The sequence below is a fragment of the Narcine bancroftii genome, chromosome 3 (assembly GCF_036971445.1).
Source record: "Narcine bancroftii isolate sNarBan1 chromosome 3, sNarBan1.hap1, whole genome shotgun sequence".
Lineage (NCBI taxonomy): Eukaryota > Metazoa > Chordata > Chondrichthyes > Torpediniformes > Narcinidae > Narcine > Narcine bancroftii.
In genome coordinates this window covers 13371038-13394716 of record NC_091471.1, presented here as the reverse complement: position 1 = coordinate 13394716, position 23679 = coordinate 13371038, and the positions used below count along the sequence as shown (strand labels likewise).

General features: G+C 42.5%; 1 protein-coding gene across 1 annotated transcript in view; it reads right to left on the bottom strand.

Annotated features, from left to right (window-relative positions):
- Positions 1–23679, bottom strand: part of LOC138756977 (putative pre-mRNA-splicing factor ATP-dependent RNA helicase DHX32) — a 93210-nt gene that overhangs the window by 48717 nt on the left and 20814 nt on the right. The window contains exons 3-4 of the mRNA XM_069923504.1: positions 12189–12382; positions 8491–8875 (exon numbers count right to left, since the gene is read on the bottom strand). Coding sequence (XP_069779605.1) covers positions 8491–8875; positions 12189–12382 — 579 coding nt within the window. The remainder of the gene's footprint in view (positions 1–8490; positions 8876–12188; positions 12383–23679) is intronic.

The window sequence follows — 23679 nt, the reverse complement described above, 5'->3', positions numbered from 1 at the left end:
GCCATAACCAGCCAAGATATACGTCGACACAGGATGTGGAGTGTTATCGATGTGGAAACCGAGGTCACTTTGGAAAAGACCCATATTGCCCGGCCAAAGACAAAGTTTGCAGAAAGTGTGGAGGCAAGGACCACTTTGCAAAGAAGTGCAAAAGCAAGTCCAATGCAGACCAGAAGAGGAAGAGTATAACTTCCAAAGGCAAAGCCTGGGGGAAAGGAAAGTATCCTGGAAAGAAAGATACCATTCGCCAGATAGACGGTGACGATGATGATACCCAGGAGGAACAGAGTTGTTACCAATTTACGTTGAATGAAGTACATCATGAGAAGGTCCCAGTGATCATTGGTGGAGTGACAGTGCAGGTCATTGTAGACTCAGGCAGTGACAGTAATGTGATTGATCGACATTTATGAGAGAAGTTGAAAAAGAAAAAGATCATCTGTAACTCCAAGAAGTGTTCTAAGAAACTGTATCCATACACAGCAACCAAGCCATTGCAGACCATTGGATGTTTTACTGCAACTGTTGAAGCTGGAGATAAGTACACCGAAGCAGAGTTTATGGTCATAGAAGAGAGGGGAGAACCATTGTCGAGTAGAAGCACAGCGCAAGACCTGGCAATACTTCATATTGGAGCTTGTGTCAATTCAATTCTGTCATACGAGGATATGAAGCAAGAATTCCCCGCAGTCTTCCAAGGAGTAGGAAAGCTGAAAGGTCGACAATTGAAGCTAGCGGTAGATGAAACAGTCAAACCCAAGGCACAACCAATGCGCCGAACTCCGTGTGGACTTCGTGGGAAAGTCGAAGCCAAAATTAAAGAATTGATCGAACAAGACATTATTGAACCGGTGGAACATTCGACACAATGGGTCAGTCCCGTAGTGACTGTGCCCAAACCAAAGGGTGACATAAGACTATGTGTTGACATGAGAATGGCCAATGAAGCTATAATTAGAGAACGACACCCTATACCAACAGTGGAGGAAATACTTCAAGAACTAACTACCAGCAAGGTATTCTCAAAAATTGATCTGAAATGAGGCGTGTACTATCTAGACTACAGGAGGCAGGCCTTACCGTGAATGGAAACAAGTGCCAGTTCGGTGTGTCAGAAATGGACTTCATGGGACACAGACTTACACGGGAAGGACTAAACCCTGCAGAGGACAAGGTGAAAGCTATTGCAGAGGCACGTGCACTTCAGAACGCAACAGAGGTGAGGAGTTTCCTGGGATTGGTCAATTTTTGTGCAAAGTTCATTCCTAATTTCGCTACAGTGGTAGAACCACTAAGGAAACTAACCAGGAAAGATGTACCATTTCATTTTGGATCTGAGCAGAAGAAAGCGTTCACAGCGCTGAAGCAAAGCCTGACAGATGCAAAAACTCTTGGATATTACGATCCGGCGGCATCAACCCAAGTCATAGCGGATGCCAGCCCGGTTGGTTTAGGAGCCGTGTTGGTCCAGATGCATGATGGAGGACCAAGAATCATTGCCTATGCCAGCAGATCGTTATCAGATGTGGAAAGAAGATACTCTCAGACAGAGAAAGAAGCACTCGGACTTGTATGGGCCTGTGAGAGGTTCCATGCATATTTATACGGCATTGAATTTGAACTCATCACAGATTATAAGCTATTAGAGGTGATCTATGAGACAGAGAAAGAAGCACTCGGACTTGTATGGGCCTGTGAGAGGTTCCATGCATATTTATACGGCATTGAATTTGAACTCATCACAGATCATAAGCTATTAGAGGTGATCTATGCACCTAGATCCAAACCATGTGCCAGAATAGAGAGATGGGTACTCAGACTACAACCCTACAAATATAAAGTAATCCACATTGCAGGGAAAGCAAACATTGCAGATCCGCTGTCCAGATTGGTGAAGGATGGAGGTCCACAATCCAAGTCAGAATTGGAAACAGAAACAGAGAGCTTTGTACGCTTCGTAGCTATTCAGTCGACACCGAAAGCTGTGACTACGAAGGAAGTCGAGAGAGAATCCGAACGTGATCCAGAACTCAAGGAAGTAAGAGAATGCATACAGAGTGGACAATGGGACAAGTGTACTCACAAGGCTTACATTCCCATTAGAGACGAACTTTGTGTATTGAGAGGTTGCAGATTGGTGATACCGCAAAGATTGAGACCGAAGATCGTATCCTTAGCGCATGAAGGACACCTAGGCATTGTTGGTACCAAGCAAAACCTCAGGACCAAGGTTTAGTGGCCAGGTTGTGATAAAGACGCCGAGAAATTTGTTAAAACTTGTCACGGATGTCAAATCACAAGTAGGAGTAATCCGCCAGAACCGATCCAGAGTACGCAACTCCCGACAGGACCATGGATCGACGTAGCTGTTGATTTTCTTGGACCTTTACCGACGGGTGAATCAATTATGGTAGTGATAGATTACTTCAGCAGATACTATGAGTACGTGGTGTTGAAGTCCACAACCACTGAAAAAACAATACAAGCGTTAGCAGAGATATTCGCAAGATATGGATTACCTGTTACATTATACTCTGACAATGGTCCACAATTCATTTCAGAGACATTTGCGGAATACATGAGGACCACAGGTATCCACCATCATAAAGTAACTCCGAAATGGCCGCAAGCCAACGGGGAAGTAGAGAGACAAAATCAGTCCATTGAAAAACGATTGAGGATTGCACACGCTGAAGGACAAAATTGGCGAGAAGCATTGCTATCTTATGCGGCTGTCATCGAGCAACGCCTCATGCAACCACTGGAAAAAGTCCTGCAGAAGCATTTTTTGGGAGAAAAATCCGCACAAAAATGCCAGAAATAAAGGAAATCCGAGACGACCAGGAGATGAGGGACCACGATGCTGAAAAGAAGGGTGCAGCAAAGCAGTACACAGATTCGAAACGTGGAGCCAAGTACTCAGACATCATGCCAGGAGATAATGTTCTAGTGAGGCATGAAACTGGTGGTAAGCTGGACACACCTTATTACCATCAACTCTATACTGTCGTATCCAGAAGTGGCAGTATGGTGACAGTCAAGTCTCCGACTGGAGTCCTGTATAAGAGAAATGTATCAGGTGTAAAAAGGTACCAGTCCAGAGATACATCGAGCGAAGAGGTTGAAAGGCCAATACGAGATGCTGAAATTGAGAGACCTGATGATGTTCCAGAGGCAGTTACCAGCACTCCTGATGAAGTGACTAGAGCGCCAGAAACACCCGAAGCCGTGGTGAGCAGTATTTCCGATGCTGAGAGTAAACAACCGAGAAGCGACAACAATATCGCAGGCAGGCCGAAACGAAACCGGAAAGCGCCCAAACGATACGAAGACTTTGTGCCATAGTTTTAATAAGAACTTTGGGACAGTATTTTAATCTTATATCATAAAGTGCATGTATGAGTGCTGTAGGAAGTAAATTTTATGTAGTTAAGTTATAGTATTACCATTAGTTACGATGTTTGTAGGTTTCCAAGGGATACTAGTAAGTGAAGGTAAAGTTTATTTCTAATTAAAGGAGGGATGTCATGATAATGAATATGTATGAGATGTACCGGAAGTCAAGTGGTATGAGAGAGAGATAAGAACACAAGCAGGAGAACAAAGGAAACGGGAGAATAAAGCCACTGAGAAGTTTACCTGATAAAACTTGTGTTTAATGTTTTATTAACTTCACATTTTGGGCCACAAATGTGACAGCAGGCACCTAAATTAAAAGGCTGGGGAGAGGGAAAGAATTGGCAGGGAGAGTAGGACACATCAACAGACAAGAGATGTTAATTAGATATTGATGGGACACAGAAGAGAGGAAAGGTGAGGATTGACCTGGGAGGAGGCAGGGTCGTTTGGGACTCTGTGAATGCAGGGCTAGGGGAATTGGGAAGGGGAAAAAAGAGAGAGAGAGAGAGAGAGAGACACACAGAGAGAGTGAGTGAGAGAGAGAGAGAGAGAGAGAGAGAGAGAGAGGGAGAGAGAATTACACACACAGAAAATGAAAAAAAGAAACAGAAAGTGAAAAAGAGAAAAAGAATCAGGGACAGAGACAAACATGGAGGGGAGAAAAGCAAAGCCAGAGAAGTCAATATTAATGTGCCCAGGGAAATCGGAGGTGATGTTCCTTCAATTTGTTGGTGGTCTCAGTCTGGCAGTGCATGAAACCATAGATAAACATGTTGACAAGGGAATGGGATGGGAAATAACTGAATACCAGGTGTGACAGATTATATATATATATATATATATATATATATGTTTTTGGGAGGTAAATTGGTAAAAGTTTGTTCAAGTAGGTCACATACAAACACTTCAAAACAGATCTTATTTAAAATACTGGAACTCTGCCTCATGCTAGACATGTCGCGGCCAACAGTCTTTGCAAGAGGTTTGGAGAGTGCCCAAGAGACTTCACTAATGGATTGTTGTTTACAAAAAAGCAACAGATGAAAGATCTTGTGGCAGCTGCAGAATGTCTGGAGGGAGGGGAAGGGGGAGAGAGAGAGAAAGAAAGAGAGCGAGAGAGAGAGAGATCACTTCTACCGTGTTACAGCCATCAACAGCAGCTGGGACTGGAACAGGACAAGCTGGCAAGCTTGTGGAAAACCCCATATGGAAGACAGCTTGTAAATGCTTGATTCAGCCTGGTCAAAGCCCTTGTGGATCTTAGAGAACTGGCTGCCTAATATTTCACTTGGAATATGAGAAACAAAAAGTAACTCTGTGATGACCTGAAAGAAAGAGGTTATCATCTAGAGAACCCTGAAGGGGGCAAGTTTCGTCAGCAAGACACTGAAGTGGCTAGGTGTCCATCCTACAATAAATCTCTCTCTGAAAACTGACAAGAACCTTCTTGAGAGGTAACCATTTACCTTTCAAGCACCAAAGCCTGGTGAACTTTATAAATGTTAAATTCTGTGCACAGTCTAAGAATTGCCTGCAACCAGTGAACTTGGAGGAATGAGAAGTGAGATTGGACTGTGAATCAAAGAACTTTTCTGAACTTACACACACATGTGTAGAAGGAGGTTAAGTTAAGTAAGTCAATAGTGACGTTAAAGTTTGATCCTATTTTCAGGTTTAAAGATAATTAAAAGTAACTTTTGTTTAAGTAACCATTTGTCTTGGTGAATATCTATTGCTGCTGGGTTTTGGGGTCCTCTGGGCTCATTATAATTGGTTATTAAGAAAAATTAGAGATATTTATGCTGAAAAGTACCAGAGGTGTAGGGTTAAATTGGGTGTAAATTGGACAGCACGGTTGCGTGAGCCAAAATGGCTGTATTGATGTCTACGTCATGTCTAAAAGATAGAAGATGATAGAGTGGTGTGATTTATAGAACATAGAACGTTACAGCTCACTACAGGCCCTTCGGCCCATCATCTTCCTACCTACCAAAAAAAATAAACCCTCCCAACCTCATAACCCTCTATTTTTCTTTCATTCATGTGCCTCTATTGTTCCAGCCTCCATTACCACCCTGGGCAATCCATTCCAGACACCCTCAAATGTCTATGCAAAAAAAACCTCACCCTTAATGTCTCCCCTAAACTTTCCTGCCTTCACTTTGTACAGATGTCCTTGATATTATTCTTTCTCCAAAGCTATCTTGACATTATAGTGAGTCAAATGCTATGTTACTCCAATAAACTCCAGTTCAATGTCCAATTCATGCAACACTATCGTGAAAATATTTATGATCCTGCTTTAAATAACTAAAAATAACTACTCATTGATGAAACTGTCCCAAACTGTGGAATCTCTGGAATTATTTTTTTAATGCAGTCTTCCATTCCGCCCGCGTCCAAAAGGCAGCCAAGTAAAGTAATATCCACAGGTAAGAGTTCTTATATTAAACGTTTATGCTGATAACTAGTTATTAACACTCTGCATCTGTCATCACAAAACTAATTATTACTCGCTTCACCATGCCACATAATTCGCTGGACATCCTTTGTTGTGGTGTTACCAAATTGACCATAACTTCCTCCATATCAACATTTGGACAACTGGCAACATTCTCAACTCAGCACGTATTGGTGAATTGACATTGGTTTCATGTTCCTACTTGAGGCAATGTCAACTATTTCATATATAAGGTATCTTTTTTTTTACTCTTCACCGAAGATTCAAACAAAAAGCATACTGCTTACTTCCATCTCTGTAATATTACCTACCAACGTGAGTCATTCTGCATTTTACATGTTCCTCAGACACCTCCAGACCCAACACCAGCCACTTGCCATGGTCCATCCCCATATGATGCACTTCTAATATACACCCCCATCGTACCCTGGGAGCTCCTCCAATCCTACATCCCCAGATGGACTCCTCTAATACCCCTTTTCCAGTGGACTCCTCCCACCCCCCTGACCTACCCACGGGCAATGCCAGACCACACACATTTAGAGAAAAAAATATTGCACTGCTATAGAAAATAGTGCCAATCCCAGTAATATTTATAAAACTATTGGAAGCTATCTAAAATTTGTGGAGTTTATTGATAGGAATTTTGTGTTCAACGATGAAAGAATGGCTTCCAAATGTGTAGCAGGATGGTATCAACTGTTCAAACTTTTCAATCACATTTATTGTCTGCATCTGGGCAATCAGTACAATTTATCAACATGCTGTGAACACCACAGTGCTTCATCATGGACTGAATAACTTTTGATTTTTATTCCCCTTAGAAGTTTGGATAGAAGAAACTTGAAAATTGAATTCTCATTCTGCTGTTCTGGCACGTGATGACATCCATCTTCAAAAACCAATGTTGACGCAATCACGAAGAAGGCTCAACAGCAACTATACTTCGCGAGAAGTTTGATGAGATTTGGTATGTCACTAAAAACTCTTGCTAATTTCTACAGGTGTACCGTAGACATCATTCTGACTGGTTAAACCCCTGTCTGGTATGGAGGTGCAAATGCACAGGATAAGAAAAGAACACCAAATTGTGAACTCAGCCACACAACAGTACAGTATTCACTCCACAGAAGACATCAACAAGAGTCAACGTCTTAAGAAAGCAACCTCTGCCCCAAGGACCTTCACCACACAGGCCATGCCATCTTTACCCTGCTACCAACAGGACCCTGAAGACGAATACCAAATGGCACAAAGACAGCTTCTTCCCCACTGCCATCAGATTTCTGAACGGACAATGAACCATATAACCATTTACAGAGCAGAAACAGGCCATGTCGACCTTTCGAGTCCGCACTGGTTCACTTGAACAAATCCACTAGCTCAATCCTCCCACTCTCCGCCAATATCCCTCCAACCCCCTCACCTCCATGTACACATCCAAGCTTCTCTTAAATGACAGAAGGGACCCTGACGCAATTATCTCATTCGGAAGATCATTCCATTTTGCCACCACTCTCTGAGTGAAGAAGCATCCTCTAATATTTCTTCTAAAGTTTTGCCCTCTTACTCTTAACTCATGGCCTCTTGTTCCAACCTTCCCTTAGAAGATTAGATCTTCTTTTAATCTCTCATTTTCTGTGACTATAATATTGTATTTTACTTCTTTAAAATGTAATTTTACAACAATATTTGCTCTGTAATATTGCTGCAAAACAATGAATTTTGTGACATGTTCATGGCAATAAATTTTGATTCTGACCGAATCTCTTCTTCCTTCTCCCCAAGGGGAGAAGGTTCAGAAACCTGAAAGTGTGCACACAAGCTGAAAAAGTTTCTTCCCTGAAGCCAGCAGGCTCACGAATTAGCCCCACAATAATTCTATTGTGCCTCCCTTGGTTGGAACGAATTGATCTTTATTTTCATTGTAATTGTATACTCTGTAAATTGCACTCTTCATATGGCTGTATGAATTTTAGAGTTAACTTGTGAGAAATAAATTTAAACTTAACTTCCTTAATAAAGAAAAATATCCTGTGCATCTTTAAAACACACTCAACTTGTATTAGTATGTTTATGAACTTGTGGACTTTGGTTGTCTTCATGCATATCCCTAACTGCATCAACTCACTCATCCATGGATTAAATTTCACTTGCCATTTTGGTCCAACTTAACCAGAGCAGCTGTTCTTCCTGCAGCCCAAAGCTTTCCTCCTCACATTTCTTTTTGCTGACAGTAAAAGAACTGCTTTGCAATTAAATATTTGGGGATATTTTGTACAAACAATGAGTTTTTGATCACTTCATAGGTATGTTTGTTGAAGACACTGTGTAAATTGGGGAGCATTAACTTCCGGTTAAACTTTCCATGTCTGCGCAAAGAAATGAATTGCAATTCCCAAGCCATTATTTCCACCCTTTCATTTCAAGGAAACAGAAATGTTACATGTTGGAATAGAAAGACAGGAACCAGCTGGCTTGGAAGAATAGCAGTTAAACTCCCAATGTAGAAAATGTGTGTTTGAATAGTCGAGGTTTGTTCTTGCTTCCAAATACATTTGACATTGAATATCTCATTTTGCTGCTTTAAAAATGCCCAAATCAATGCTCTTACAAGGAAAAATACTCACTTTTTCACTGGCAAGGAAGACGATAATGTTGCCCTCTTCTCCCTTCCTGTGGATATCCAGTACTGTTTGTGAAGCAGCTGACACACAATCCTTAAACTGTCCATCTCTGTATACAATTTCCACAGGAAATGAATTCTCAGCCGCTCCCTCCACTTTCACAAAAGGTGCATCTGGATAGTAACTCCCTAGCCTGTCTGCCAGGTATGGCGCTGTAATGACCACGACCTTCAACTCCGGCCGCTGCTTTGGCAAGTCTTTCAATAAACCAAGAAGCACATCTGTTGCTACAGTTCGTTCATGGGCTTCATCAATAATTATAACGCCATAGTGATGCAATAAGGGATCAGACATCATTTCACAGAGCAAGATATCATCTGTGCAGTACCTGTTAAAAGAAGAAAGGCCTTATTTTATCATCTCATGCTGAGAACAGCTTAGACCTGCTTAAAAACTAACTCACAAGCTTTGTATAAAAAAAGGCACACTGCCAGAGCTGCTGCCACAGCAAAGCTACCGCTAGTGTTCACCCAGAAGAACGGGGAGCAGAGAGCGCTTCTTCGCAGGGTTCTACTCCCAGGCAACTACCAATGGCTCTATACCGGCTTTTAAATGACTTGTTGATGGAACTGACGGTGTTTTATTTTAAAATCTCTGACCACGGGGTCTGGGCCAAAGATGGTGGCACCTGCGCTGGCAGCAGGCTCGAGGGGTTGAGGTCTTCAGGAAAGCTGAGGATTAGTGCAAGGAACCATTTGAGAAGGAGAAGCAGAGGAGACAACTGTATGTGATGGTGACCACGGCGGTGGACCAGTGAGGAGCTCGGCTACTGAAGAACACACAGGCAGGGGGATTTTGGTGATTTGAGGCAAGGACTCACGCAGGCCGTGGGTTACTTGTGGTCAAAGGACTCACACCAGGTTGTGGACTGCTGGAGACCAGCTCGAGACAGGATGAAGGGGAACCAGGTATCAGAACCGGGATGAGAGGATGCTGAGGGCAGGAGGAGATCCTTAGGCGCTAAATGCTTCTTGATCATGTCAGAGATTTGGATGTGGAACTCAGGTTGGTGATGGTTCGGACAGAAGTCTGTGTGACTGCAGAGGCAGTAGGGAGCGTGAGCGCTGGAGGCAAATCCACAGATATTCAGTGACTCTGAAGGGAGTCTTTTTTTCTTCTCTTTCTCTGACTGTAAGGGGCATCATGCAATTTCTGCTCATGGCCAAACTTTGCCTTACTACAGACTAAATGCCATTTCATATCACATTACATGTTTTTTTACATGACGATAAAAGAACCTTGATCATAAAAGGCATTAACTGACAGCACCACAAGCAAGGTCAAAAATAGGAAGATTCATATATTAGTACCACAGTCAGGTCACATAAAGAATAGTTACGTATGATATTAAAATAATCAAGAGTCATTAATTGGACTTGTTCATTGAGCAAATCAACAGCACAGGAAGAAAAAAAATCTGAGGTCAACTTGTGAATAAGTTTCCAGACAGGGGACAGGCCACTGAAAGATCCAAAGTTAATCTCTCATGAAGTGAGAGAATGTTACGAAGTAATAAGAAAGGCTTGAGTTAATAAAGTGAGTTAAGTATGGACAATTGGAGCGTGAAGCCACGAGTGGATAGCTTACAAGACAGACTACAAGAACTGAAAATAAATTTGGAGTCCAGATTTGTTATCATGAGTAAGACCAATTATCAAAGAACACTCTTAAACAATGATATTTTTACAATTAATAACATGTGATTCTTCACTGATAGCATTCTGTAGGTGGGAGTAATGCATGGTATCACCGTCACCTCTTCAGCGACTAAAATAGAGCATTCTGCAATTGGATGCGACACATCTTTTAAGCATTGATAATAGGAGGGAAAAGAGCAGAAAACATTCCTAGAAAGGGAACCTGTTAAGATTTGTGGCAGAAAATGCAAATTATAAAGTGTTCTGAAGAATGGAACATGGGGCAGTTCATGGAGGAACATATCAGTGCCAAACATGATGTGCAAAACAAACTAAAACAGCTGTGGGAACTTGATAGACATCCTTCTACCGCTTGATATTCATATTCCTTAGAAGTCTCTGAAATTGGTCTTTTGCATTTACTGCCACATCTACTCCTGGCAGCCTGTACCAGGCTCTTATTACTCTGTGTAAAAAATGTATCCCACCTTAAACTCCCCCCCTCCCCCCAACTTTAAACACGTGTCCTCTCGTGTATGACTCTTTTACCTCCAAGGAAACGATTCTGATTGTCCTACCCACATTTTTAAAAAAAATATAAACCTCCATTAAGTCTCCCCAAAGCCTCCGAGGCTGCAAAGAAAACAATCCAAGTTTGTCCAATCCGCCCCCTCCCATCCCCCCTTAACTCGTATCCTCCAAACCAGGCAAACCTCCGCGGTACCCTTTCCAAAGCCTCTTCATCGTTCCTGTAAGGGGCAACAAGACTGCGTAAAGTATTCCAAGGGTGACCTGACCAAAGTTTTATATCACTGCAACTTCCTTATTTTTATACTCAATGAAGCAAAGTGGACCACATCCCTCCTTTTTCATCTCTTTGTGGGGCCACTTTGAATGAGCTATGGACCTGGAACCCCCCCAGATCCCTCTACATCAATCATTTACTTTTGACCTCTCAAACTGTAACCCATCACACTTGTCCAGATTAAACTCCATTTTCCATTTCACTGTCAATATGGATTGAGGAGATGGTTGCCGAACATTGCATTCAGATCTTGATCTGTTGGGACAGGTGGGCAGAGGAATGGACGATGGAATTGAATGTAGAAAAGTGAGGATTGCTTTTGGGAAGTCTGACATGGGTAGGACCAACACATTGGGTAGGGATCCGGGGAGTGTTGCAGAGGAATCTAGGATGTTAGGTACATAAAGGTAGTGTCAAAGATAGAAAGGGGAATTAAAAAGGTTTTAAACACTCTGGCCTTCATCAGTCATAGTTGCAAGATTATGTTGCAGTTGAACAAGATGTTGCTGAGGCCGAGAGTTTAAGCAGACGAGGGCCTTAGATTGCAAACTGGAGCCCTATCGACTCCAACAGTGGATACAAAATACCCAGGGATGCCATTTCAAACAAGTGCAAAAGACACTATCCAATAAATTGGCAAATTACAGTTAGTTCACTGCCTTTACAGAACCAGCGATTGAGACCAGGTTTTGAATCCCGCACTGTTTTTAAGGAGTTTGTATGTTCTCCCAATGTCTGCGTGTGTTTTCCCAGGGGCACCAGTTTCATCCCACCGTTCAAAATGTACCGTGGATGCAGGTTAATTGGGTGTAAATTGGGTGTCACGGGCACGTGGGCCGAAATGGCCTGTTACCGTGCTGTATTTCTAAATTTAAAATTTAATTTTTTTAATTTTAACGATTATCACTAAAATGAACTTATCTGACCTATTGTAGAAGGTTTCCATATAAAAGCACTCTGAATGGTAGCAGTGACAATACTTAAAATACCTGAGAAGCACTTTGAGAGATGGTAAATGTGGAAAAACAATGAACAACCAAAAGCTGTTTTTCGTCTACTGGGATTGGAGCAACCCTTATGGTATTTTCCCGTGAAATTGAATAGCCAATATTCTCTAAAGATAATCTAAGTTGAGAGAGGTTTCATAATGCCATTAGTTTTCAGTTCTGTGACGAGTAAAACAACTGAAAGATTCTGACCTGAGAATAGTTTCTGTTGTGCAGCAGTCTTCATAAGGAACACGGTACCCAACTTCGTGGCCTACATTCAAGTCCAGTTCATCCGCGACACGTTGGGCCAAGCACATGGCAGACAGACTATGGGGTTGTGTGCAGACCACCATTCCATGTTGATACTGGACAGACAGTGCATACTCAGCACACCACTGGGCAATCTAAGACAGGGAAGACAGCGACAAGCTCAACCGCATGATATCTTTTTAATTTTGTTATTTCATAAAACATTATAATGCAGTCCCGCATCGGACTTGTCAGCCACAAACGAGCCTGCAGCTGACGTGGACTTTTTACCCCCTCCATAAATCTTCGTCCGCGAAGCCAAGCCAAAAGAAAGAAAAGATAATGCAGTCACAGGCCCTGTGACCACGATGTCCATGGTGCCAATTTCAACTGCACTACATGGCTTCATCTCTCCATTCCCTGCTTGGTCACATTCCTGTCAAATGCCTCTGGTTGACAGAGGAATGAACACACTGCTACGCTCTTTTGGGTATTTACAAACAAAAAGTCCATCAACTGTGTAGAATGTAGAAAAGCATAGGAACAAGACCTTCAGCGAACAATGTTTGCATAGAACAGGATGCTCAAATTAAACTAAAACTCTTGCTGCTTTCATACAATACATATCCTCCTATTCCTTGCATGTTGATGTGTTTATCTTTTTGAATCAGATTTTTCTATATCTGGCTCAAAATTGGTGCTCGTGGTCGTGGTCCCTGTGCGAGGGAACCCTGGTGACAAGCTTCATTTTCTATCAAAACTGTCAAATACATTTTAATGCATCTGACAGATACATTTTAAAGCTACTCATATTGTGACTAGTTTAAAATATAAAGATTAAAGACATTTAAACAGAAGTAAAATAATTAAAAATAACGTAGATAATGGCCGCTGGCAAGTGTTGGGTATCAGATGACCAGGTAGGGGATTCTTAAGTGCAACGAGGAATTCCAATAGACCAGGAATTGTTGAGTTTGGCATCAGGTAGACTGACTGATACAACAGCAAATGACACTCAATAAGTCATGGATGTAATGGGGCCATAGAATTTTACGACATGGATTCCCTTTGAAACAATCAGGAAGATTTGGCACACACAAACACAAAATCTTTGATGATTATGAAATAATTAGGGCTCTAAATATCTCCCGAATTTCTCCTTTTGTTTTCTGTATTCAGGGTACTCGTAGAAGGGTTCCAAATCCAACACCGAGTGGCAAAGCTGTGAAAACACAGTGGTGATTGCCTCACAGCTCCAGAGAGCATTTGATTCTGATCTTGAATGCCACTGCATGTGTGGAGTGTGACTGGAGCAAGTCTGTTATGAGATTCAGTGTGTGTTGAGCAGCACCAGTGGGAGAAAAAGAATTGTTCATGCTTCGGATCAGAATCCTTCATCAGGACCCGAAGTGTAAACAATTCTTTTCCTCCCACTGATGCTGCTTGACCTCCTCCAGCATCTCCCTGTAACTGCATGGCCTTCCTCGGAGTGCATTGCTTTTTTAAAAAAAAGCGAATTCCATGCCGCCCAATTAGACCTAAATTAACCTGCAATCTCATACGTTTTTGGCTAGTGGGAGGAAACCGGAGCACCCCAGAGGAATCCCGCACAGACATAAATGTTTGCAAGGCCACTAGCAAGGCCTTGATTATAGTTCCTGTTTGATTAGATGGCTGCCAGCAGGGGGCTGACACAGGAGCAGGAGACTGCAGTATGCAAGATCTGTAATGGAGGCATGCAGCCTCATGGCCTGCCTCATGGGCTTCTTACAACTTTAAAGTACAGAACCTTTTCCTTTATCTATGTGTTGTCTAAGAACTCACAGATGAAAAAGCTAGCACTGTAACAGCATTGTGCTAACCTTGCCACCTGTATCCTTTCACATACCAAGTATGTGTGGACGCTTAGGTTAATTGGCTACTGTAAATTGTACTTTAATCTTACCTGTTGGAAAGTTGATAAGAATGAGAAAAACAAGTGAAATTAACGTAGATGGGTGCTTGCTTCACAGTCAGCACAGATGTGCAGTGCACACGTGCTGGAGAAACTTATCAGGCCACAAAGCCCCCATTGGAAGTAAAGGGTTACCAACAGTTCGGGGCTGAGCCTTTCATTTCAGTTTCAGTTCCAGTTGAGGGAGAGTCGGAGGAGGAGGGGCGAGTAACTGGTGGTGGTGAGCACAAGTTTTTTTGCACTGTTTAAGAAGGGCATGCAGTTGGGACTCGGGCCTTTTCGGTTTCAGTCGAGGGAGAGTCGGAGGAGGGGTGAATGACTGGTGTTGGTGAGTACAAGCCTTTTGCACGGTTTAAAATGGGTGTGCAGGGTAAAGAATTAAGCAGAGTGTTGATTTAAGTGAGTGAATAATTGGGTAATTGAGTTAATTGGCAGGGACCTGAAAAAGGAGGGCTAGAGTGGCCAGGGAGTGGCCAGTGAGCTCTGAGGCTTTGGTGCAGGGAAGGGCGTGGAGCTCTGAAGCTTTGGAGAGCAGAGGCTGAGAATGAGCTTGCTTGGTACCGGAGAGGCAAGGCCAGGTGAGGTAGTTTACATTTTTTGGAATATTTTATTTAATACTCCATACATGCAGTCACTACAATTAGAATATACAGATATCAAAAAAAAAGATTGATTACAAAAACCCCTTCCCTCTCACCCGAAAAAAATTTAAAAAAATATAAATTTAAAAATATGTATAAAAAGATAGAAAAAGTAGCAAAGATTTGGATTGCAGAGAGATGTCCAGTGCAACTCATCAGTTCTAACACAAACATATAGAGGGGGATTCTGCAGGGCCAGAGAGGTAAAAGGGATATCACTACAAATTTAATCCCCTTACCTGAATATGCGGGTGCCAACTTTGTTAAAACATAGAATATTTATTTTTTAGATTTTAAGTAAATTTTTTTCTAAAGGGATACAACTTTGAATTTCACCAATGTTAAAGATGTATCTATTTTCCAAGTAATTGCAATACATTTTCTCACAACCGCTAATGCTAATTTAACAAATTTCAGTTGATAAATTGATAATTTTAATTTAGGAGTTGTACCTTCAATATTTCCTAATAAAAACAAATCAGGATTTAATGGGAAAACAACTCCTGTAACTTGTAAAAAAAAAATTACTTGTAGATACCCAAAAGGTCTCACATTTGGACAAGACCATGTTGAATATATGAAAGATCCTACATCCTCACAGCATCTAAAACATTGATTTTATAGCAGTTGCTAACGGCAAAGCTACTGAAATGAAGTACGTCCACACAACAGGAGGGTGACTTTATTTGAATCTCTCACGCTGGTTTTAGGAGACGAACACTTCCAGTCTAGGGTGCACTGGTCTAAGGGAACGACGTCAGTGCGTTGTGGAGTCACTGCCTGCCCAGCGACATGCAACCAGGAAGTGGTGACATCTCCTAGGCAATGCTAAACACTGGCTTCTCCTGAGAAGGGAAGGGAAGACCACGCCGTCTTGTTCCAACCATCTAACTGTGTGGTCGCTTGGCGCACTACACCACAGGAAATCGTGAACCTTCAAGCTGGCGATGGCCAGTTCAGCAACATCGAGTCCTCATGAGATAGTGGAGATGGCTGGTCTAGACAGAGTGTTGGCCAAAAAGTTAGATTTGCCTGCGATGTGGCTAATGTCCGTAGTATACATATCGTTGTTGCTTCGCTAACCTGGGTCTGAGACCTTTCTGAGTGCATGAGTCAGTGGCTTGTGGTCTGTGTAGGTGACAAAAACCCTTCCTTCTAACATGTACCGGAAATGTCTTATTGCCAGGTACAGGGCCAACAGTTCATGGTCAAATGTGCTGTATTTGAGTTCTGGTGTCTGGGGATGTTTGCTGAAGAAGGCCATGGTTCACCACTGTTCATTAACCCGCTGCTCAAGCACCGTGCTGACCATTCTGTCCGATGCGTCTGTTGTAAGGGCCAGAGGGAGGAATAGTTAGGATGGGCCTAAGATGTGGCTTCCACTAGTCCCGCTTTAATTACCTGGAATGCTTCACGGTTTTGTGTGTCCACTAGAGCGCCTTGTCGCTGAGTTTGATGAGGTCGAATAGGGGTTGCATGAGGGTGGCTGCTTTCGGGAGGAAACTATGATAAAAGTTTACCATCCCTAGGAATTTCTGTAGACCTTTGATGGTGCTCAGCCTGGGGGGGCAGGGGGAGGAGGTATAGCTGGATGGGTTCTACCTTATCTGGCAACGGCATGGTACCCTCGTGGGCGTCCAAGGAAATCAATTGTTTTCAGGCCGAATTGGGACTTAGCCGTGTTCACAGTGAGTCCAAACTCCTGCAACCTTTCGAAAAGGCAAGTCATGTGCATTCAGTACGTAATGGCGTTGGGGCTAGTGATGAGGATATCCTCAAGAGAGACAAAAATGAAATAGAGGTCTCTGCCAACCACACCCAAGAGACGCTAAAACGTCTGGGCTGTGTTCTTTAATCCGAAAGGCATCTGAAGGAACACGAAAAGGCCAAAAGGTGTAATAAGGGCATCGTTAGGATGCACTGGAATCTGATGGTACCCTTTGACAAAGTGCACCTTCAAAAAAATTTGGCAACCCTGGAGCTATGTAGCAAAGTCTTGAATGTGTAGGATGGGCTATCTGAGACTGCAACATCACTGAGTCGCCCAGCAACACGCAAACAAGAGGCGACATCTCCCAGCCAACACGTCGCTAAACACTGGCTTCTCCTGAGATGATTACCAGTGTTACCAAATGATTGGGGCGGTGATTCGGCCTGGCTAACCACGCGATCATTTGGCCTGCTACACCAGATAAATCTGGTTTCAATCTATTTAATTTGTGTGGTGTAAGATATAATTGATGTTAAAAAAATTGTACTTAACAATTCTATATCTTATTGATAGTATTAGTCATAGAATCTCTAAATAAATTTTCTCAAATTTGTTGATCTATCGTAATATTTAAGTCTGTTTCCCATCTCTGCCTAGATCTATACAACCTAATTTAGGAGTTCCTTCTTGCAATAACTAATATATCAAAAATAATTTTTTTGGCATTTCCACTTCTAATAAGATCTCCCTCAGTACAATTGGACAAAAACATTGCTGGTCCGAATATATCTTTGAAATATTCCCTTAATTGAAAATAACAAAAAAAAAGGAGTATGTGGTATTTCATATTTATTCCTCAATTGTTCAAACGACATAAATTGTCCTCACTCCTAACAGTCCTCCACATCAACAATTCCATTACGAGATAGTTTCAATCCTTTGAGATAGCTTCAGTCCTTTCATTAAAGTTGAATTATGGAGTCAGCTTGGGCAGTGGATTGCTCTGGTTGCAGGATGTGGGAAATCTGGGACTGTATATTTGTCCCTGATGACTACAACTGCATAAAGTGCATCCAGCTGCAGCTGCTTACAGAGTTAAGGAACTACAGTTGGATGAAGTGTGGATCTTGAGGGAGGCAGAGGTAGTTATAGACAGGAGTTTCAGGGAGACAGTCACCCCTAAAAGTCAGGAGGCAGGTTGCTAGGTGACTGTCAGGAGAGAGAAGGGGAAGATGCAGACAGTGAAGATTGGGATTGTTCCCATCAACAATAGGTATAACATTTTGGATACTGTTGGTGGGGACGACCTACCATAGACATGTTGAGGTGGTCACGTCTCCAGTACAGAGGCTGGCTCAGAAGGGAAGGCGGGGGTGGGGGGGGGGGGGAGAGAAAGAAAAGCGATAGTCATTGGAGACTTGTAGGTTAGACAAGTGGATAGGGGGTTCTGTGATCGAGATTGAGGCTCCCGGATGGTATGTTGCCTCCCAGATGCCAGGGTCAGAGATGTCTCTGATCGAGTTCATAGCATTCTGGAGGGGAAGGGTGAGTAGCTGGGTGGCATGGTCCATGTGGGGACCAATGACAGATAGGAGTATGGATGAAGTCCTGAGGAGGGAATATAGGGAGTTAGGAAAGAAGTTGAAAAGCAGGACATCAAGAGTGGTAATCTCTGGATTGATGCCTGTGCCATGCGCTAGAGAGGGTAGGAACAGGAAGTTATGGCAGATGAATGCATGGCTAAAGTGTTGGTGCAAGGTAAATTTAGATACGTGGATCATTGGGATCTCTTCTGGGGCAGGTCTGACCTCTACAAAATGGACAGCAGCACCTGAACTGTAGGGGGATCAGGTTTGCTAAAGCTGATGAGATTTAAACTAGTTTGGCGGGGGGGGGGGGGGGGGGGGCGTGGGAATCAGAATGTGAGTGCAGAGTTTAGGGAAGAATGGAGTTAGGGTTGAGAAAGAGGAAAACAGAAAAAAGTCAAAAATAACATGCAGCAAAAATGACAAAATACAGCAAAATCAGAAACATACTGTACTTAATGCACGCAGCTTTAGGAATAAAGTAAGTGACCTTGTTCTACAGCTACAGATTAAAAGCTATGATATTGTTGCCATTACTGAGACGTGGCTTAATGATGGGTGTGATTGGGAGCTGAATGTCCAAAAGTACACAGTGTATAGGTTAGAGGGTGTGGCATGGCCCACTAGAAAGAAAGGACATAGGGTGAAATGTGGTAGAATCCTTAATGGGTTGAGTTAAGAAATGGCAAGGGTAAAAAGGACCCTATTAGCAGTAATATACTGGCCCCCAAACAGCAGTCAGGAAGTGGACTATGAGATACAGCTAGAAATAGACAAAAGTGTGTCAGAAGGAAAATGTGGAAATAATTATGGAAGATTTTAATATGAAAGGAGATTGGGAAAGTCTGAAAGGTACTGGATCTCAGAAGAGAGAGTCTGTGGAATGCTTATAGGATGGCTTTTTGGAATAGATAAGCCCACCAGGGGATCGGCGGTTTTGGATTGGGTGATGTGTAATGAACTCGAGCTGATAAAAGAATAAAGGTAATGGAACCCTTAGGAAGTAGTGATATGATTGAGTTCAGTTTCAAATTTGAAAAGGAAAAGCTGTGTCAATATTACAGTGATAGGAGAGAGGAACTGGGCCTAGTTGACTGAAAAAGTAAGCCAGATAGTGGGTTAGCAGAGCAGAATTGGATAATATTTCTACAAGAAATAAAGTGCAGGATAGATATATTCAAGAGAAAAAGAAAATTATGACTAGAAAAATGACAAATGTGGCTAATAAGAGATGTTAAGGCTGAAATAAAAGCAAAAGGGAGGGTATAAATTAATGGAAAAATAGTTCTGGCAAAACTTTAAAACTTGCAGAAATAGACAGTCATTAGGAAAGAAAAGATGAATTATTAAAGAAAATTGGCAAGTAACATACTAAAGGATACTAAGAGTTTTTTTTTTAAATATGTGAATAAGAGAGAAAATGATGCTGGAGAAATGATAATGGGCAACAAAGACATGGCAGTGGAACTAAATGAGCATTTTGTGCCAGTCTTCACTGAAGAAGACGATAGCAATCTGCCTGATGTCTCAGGGAATAGAATTAAATGCAGTCAAGACTACTAGGAGATGGGGCTCAGTAAGCTCAATGGACTCTATAGATAAGTTTCCCGGACCAGATGAGGTGCACGCACAGGTTCTGAAGGAGGTGGCTTTAGAGATTGTGGAGGCATTGAAAATGATTTTCCAGAAATCAATAGACTCTGAAAGGTTCTGGAGGATTAGGTCACAAATGTAGTTCTGCTGTTTTAGTAAGGAGGGAAGCAGAAAAAAAGGAAATTATAGGCCTATCAGTCTGACATTTGATAGTTGGAAAGTTATCGGTAGTAAGGACGAGGTTATGAAATACCATGATAGGTCCAAGCCAGCATGGTTTCATGAAGGGAAGATCCTGCCTGACCAGCGTATTGGAATTTTTTGAGGAAATCTCTGGCAGGATGGACAAGGGAGAGGCTGTGGATGTTGTGTATTTGGATCTTCAAAAGCCCTTCAATAAGGTGCTGCACAAGAGGCTGCTTAAAAAGACGAGAGCACGTGGAATTACCAGATATTGGATTGGGTGGAGCATTGACTGATAGGCAGAAAGCACAGGGTGGGAATAAAGGGATCGTGTTCTGGTTGGTTGCCAGTTACTAGTGGTGTTCCTCAGGGGTCAGTGTTGGGGCTGCTTCTTTTTACAATGTATATCAATGATTTAGATTATGGATTTAATGGTTGGATAAGTTTGCAGATGACACCAAAATGGGTGGTAGAGTAGGAAGTGTTGAAAAAACTGAAAGGTTGCATAGACTTGTAAGGCAGATGAGATACAATGTTGAAAAGTATGTGATTGTACATTTTGGAAGAGGAAATAAATGGGCAAATTATTATTTGGATGGGGAGAAAATTCAAAATTCCTTGTGCAGGATAACCTAAAGCTTAACCACCAGGTTGGATCAGTAGTAAAGAAAGTGAATGTTAGCATTCATTTCAAGAGGAATATTGAGTGTACAAGAGTAAAAAGATGTTGATGAGGCACTGGTGAGACCTTATTTGGAGTACTGTGTGCAGTTTTGGGCCCCTTATCTCAGAAGGGATGTAATAATGTTGGAGAGAGTACAGAGAAAATTTACCAGGATTATTCCTGGAATGCAAGGGCTTGCATGTGAGGAATGTTTAGTGGCTCTTGGACTCTATTCATTGGAGTGTAGAAGAATGAGAGGGGATCTCAGAAACATTTCAAATGCTGAAGGGATTGGACAGAGGAGATGTGAATAAGATATATCCCTTGGTGGGTGAATCCAGGACAAGAGAGCACAGTCTTAGAATGAGAGGTACCCATTTAAAACCGAGATGAGGAGAAATTTCTTTTGCCAGAGGGTCGTAGATTTGTTGAATTTGTTGCCACCCAGTCATTGGGAGAGTTTAAGGAGGAGATTGATAGGTATCCAATTAGTCAGGAAATCAAGGAATATGGGGGGAAAAGGCCAGGATTTGGAACTAGATGTGAGAATGGTTTAGCTCAGGGTGGAGTTGCAGAGCAGACTTGATGGGCCGAATGGCTTACTTCTGTTCCTTTATTTTGTGATCTTGTGAGGTACGAGCGAAAAACAGACAGATGTCTGAATAAAAATACGGGGAAATGTGGAAGGGGGTGGGGGGAAAGAGAGGGAGGATGGGACAAGGAAGGAGTACAGGCTAACCGGTAGGAAGTAGGCAGCTCATAATGGTGAGAGAAGAAAAGGGGTTGGGAAGCTGGAGGAAAGGACAAAGATAGAGCACAGTTGCATAATCCCCAGAAGGTAGATAGGGTTATAAGGACAGCTTTTGGCATATTGGCCTTCATAAATCAAAGTATTCAGTATAGGAGATGGGATGTTATAGCAAAGTTGTTTAAGACATTGGTGAGGCCAAATTTGGAGTATTGCATGCAGTTTTGGTCACCTAACTACAGGAAACATAGCAACAAGATTGAAAGATTGCAGAGGTAATTTTCTAACATTTTGTCTGGACTTCCAGAACGGATTAACAGGGAAAGGTTAAACATATAGGATTTTTTTTCCACCCTGGAGCATACAGAATGAGGGGAAATTTGATAGATGTGTTGAAAATTATGAAATGCTCCCCCCCCCCCCCCCGCCCCCGCTGAAGGCAGGTGAGATACAAACCAGAGGCATGGGTTAAGGGTGAAAGGGAAAAAGTTTAGGGGGAATACAAGGGGACCCACTTCACACAGTTGTGGATCAGTGGAACAAGCTGCCAGCTAAGAAGATTTTGGGCATGGATGGGAGAGGTAATGGAGGACTATGGATAGTGCAGGTCAGTGCAGAGAAATAGTTTGGCACAGACTAGAAGTGCCAAAGGGCTTCAAAGTAATCAGTGAGGATGAAAGAAATTGCAAAAAAAAAGATTTGTGTGGCACCTTTTAAGGCACAGCTACAAAGGAAAACACTGACTCAAGTTGTAATCAGCAAAGAGCTCTTTTAATCTCATTTTTAGACCACTTTTAAGTCACTTCTGGTTCAACCGTTCCAAATCCGAGAAGTGACGTCATGACGTTCCCAACACATCTCTCAGCCTGCGGACTTTGTCCCCTAGGTGGAGGGGATCCAGCGCCATCTCAGTGCGGGCCCCCAGGACTCGTGGTCATCCAGCATTACAGGGATAATTCAAACATGAAGCCTCACCCGTCTGACTGCCGCTACAATTTGTACCATTATCAATATTTCTCAGAAAATTCTAGTAGTTGCACATACTTTCTGCCTTTGCAATATGATCTTTCTTGAAATTGTGAGAAACTGATAATTAGTGATACTCAAAAGATGAGGTGTCCTTGATCCATTTACAAAAAAATGTTTGTCACAAAACACCTAGTAGAGTGAGAGGGTCCTTTTTAAAAAACAAAGAATAAAAAATCAATTTCAAAGGTAAAGTCCATTCAGAGACAACGAATATTCATAGTTTTGACTCTAGTGCTCCTACAGCCTCTGCAGATGCACAGACTTCAGTTCAAACCATTGTCAATCCAAGTTCCAGATCCAAACCTCTGATACGATCAGGAAGCCTTTAGTGCCCAGAGCCCTTTGGGAGCTTTCTTGCCCTCAGCACCCTCTCAAATCCCAGTTTTGAAGTCTGGTTCCCATGTGCCAGTGTCCAGCTACCCCTGTGTGGGTCCTTCAACTGCAAGTTCCCAAGCACTCACAGCTTGTGTGAGTCTTACAGCCGCTTCAACCCTCACTGGGTCCGCTAGGGTCATCTCCTATGCTTCTCCTTCTCAAAGGGGGAAAAAGAGGGAGGTGGGGATATTCTCCCCACTTCTGGTGCCCTGCACCAGGTCGCTGCTCCCCCAGAGCCTGCAATGCCAGTACAGGCACAACCATCTTGGGCATAGACCCCGAGGTATCTCATATTCTCCTCTTCAGACAAATGAGAAGTGATCGCTCTCATTTCTAAAGCATCACAGATTCTAGATAACTATTTTTTTTCCAACCAATATCCCTGAGATTTTGTAGAGTCCCATGCAATGCAAGGAACCAAATGCAATTCCAGCTACATCGGCGGGGGGGGGGGGGGGGGGGGGGGGGGGGGAGGGAGGGGAGGGGAAACACACATCAAAACACAGAGAAAACAAAATTACACACATTACCATTCATACCCACGAGCATAAAATTCATCATTTTGCCTCAGCATTACTGGTGCAAATATTGCTGTAAGTTACATTTCAAAAATAAATAAATTAGTGCAAAATAGCAAGTGACGTAGTGTCTGTGGTTCCTTTACTTACATGAGAGTGAAATTCTGGTCATGACCATCCTCTTGAAGCATCTCATCACTGAAGATGAGAGTGCTACTGTCAAGCTAAGTTTATGGTCAACGGATTGAACAAGTGGAACCTGATGAAACAGCATTCTCCAGTCCTCAGAGCAAAATGCACAGACACACAACCAGGCATAACACACTTACAGACAAACAAACCATAAACGCAGGACTAGTATACATATACACATATAAATATTGTTTCGTGAATAAGAGAGTCTCAGATGGTTAGTGTGAGCAGTTCCTTTGATCGTTCAGCATCCTCACT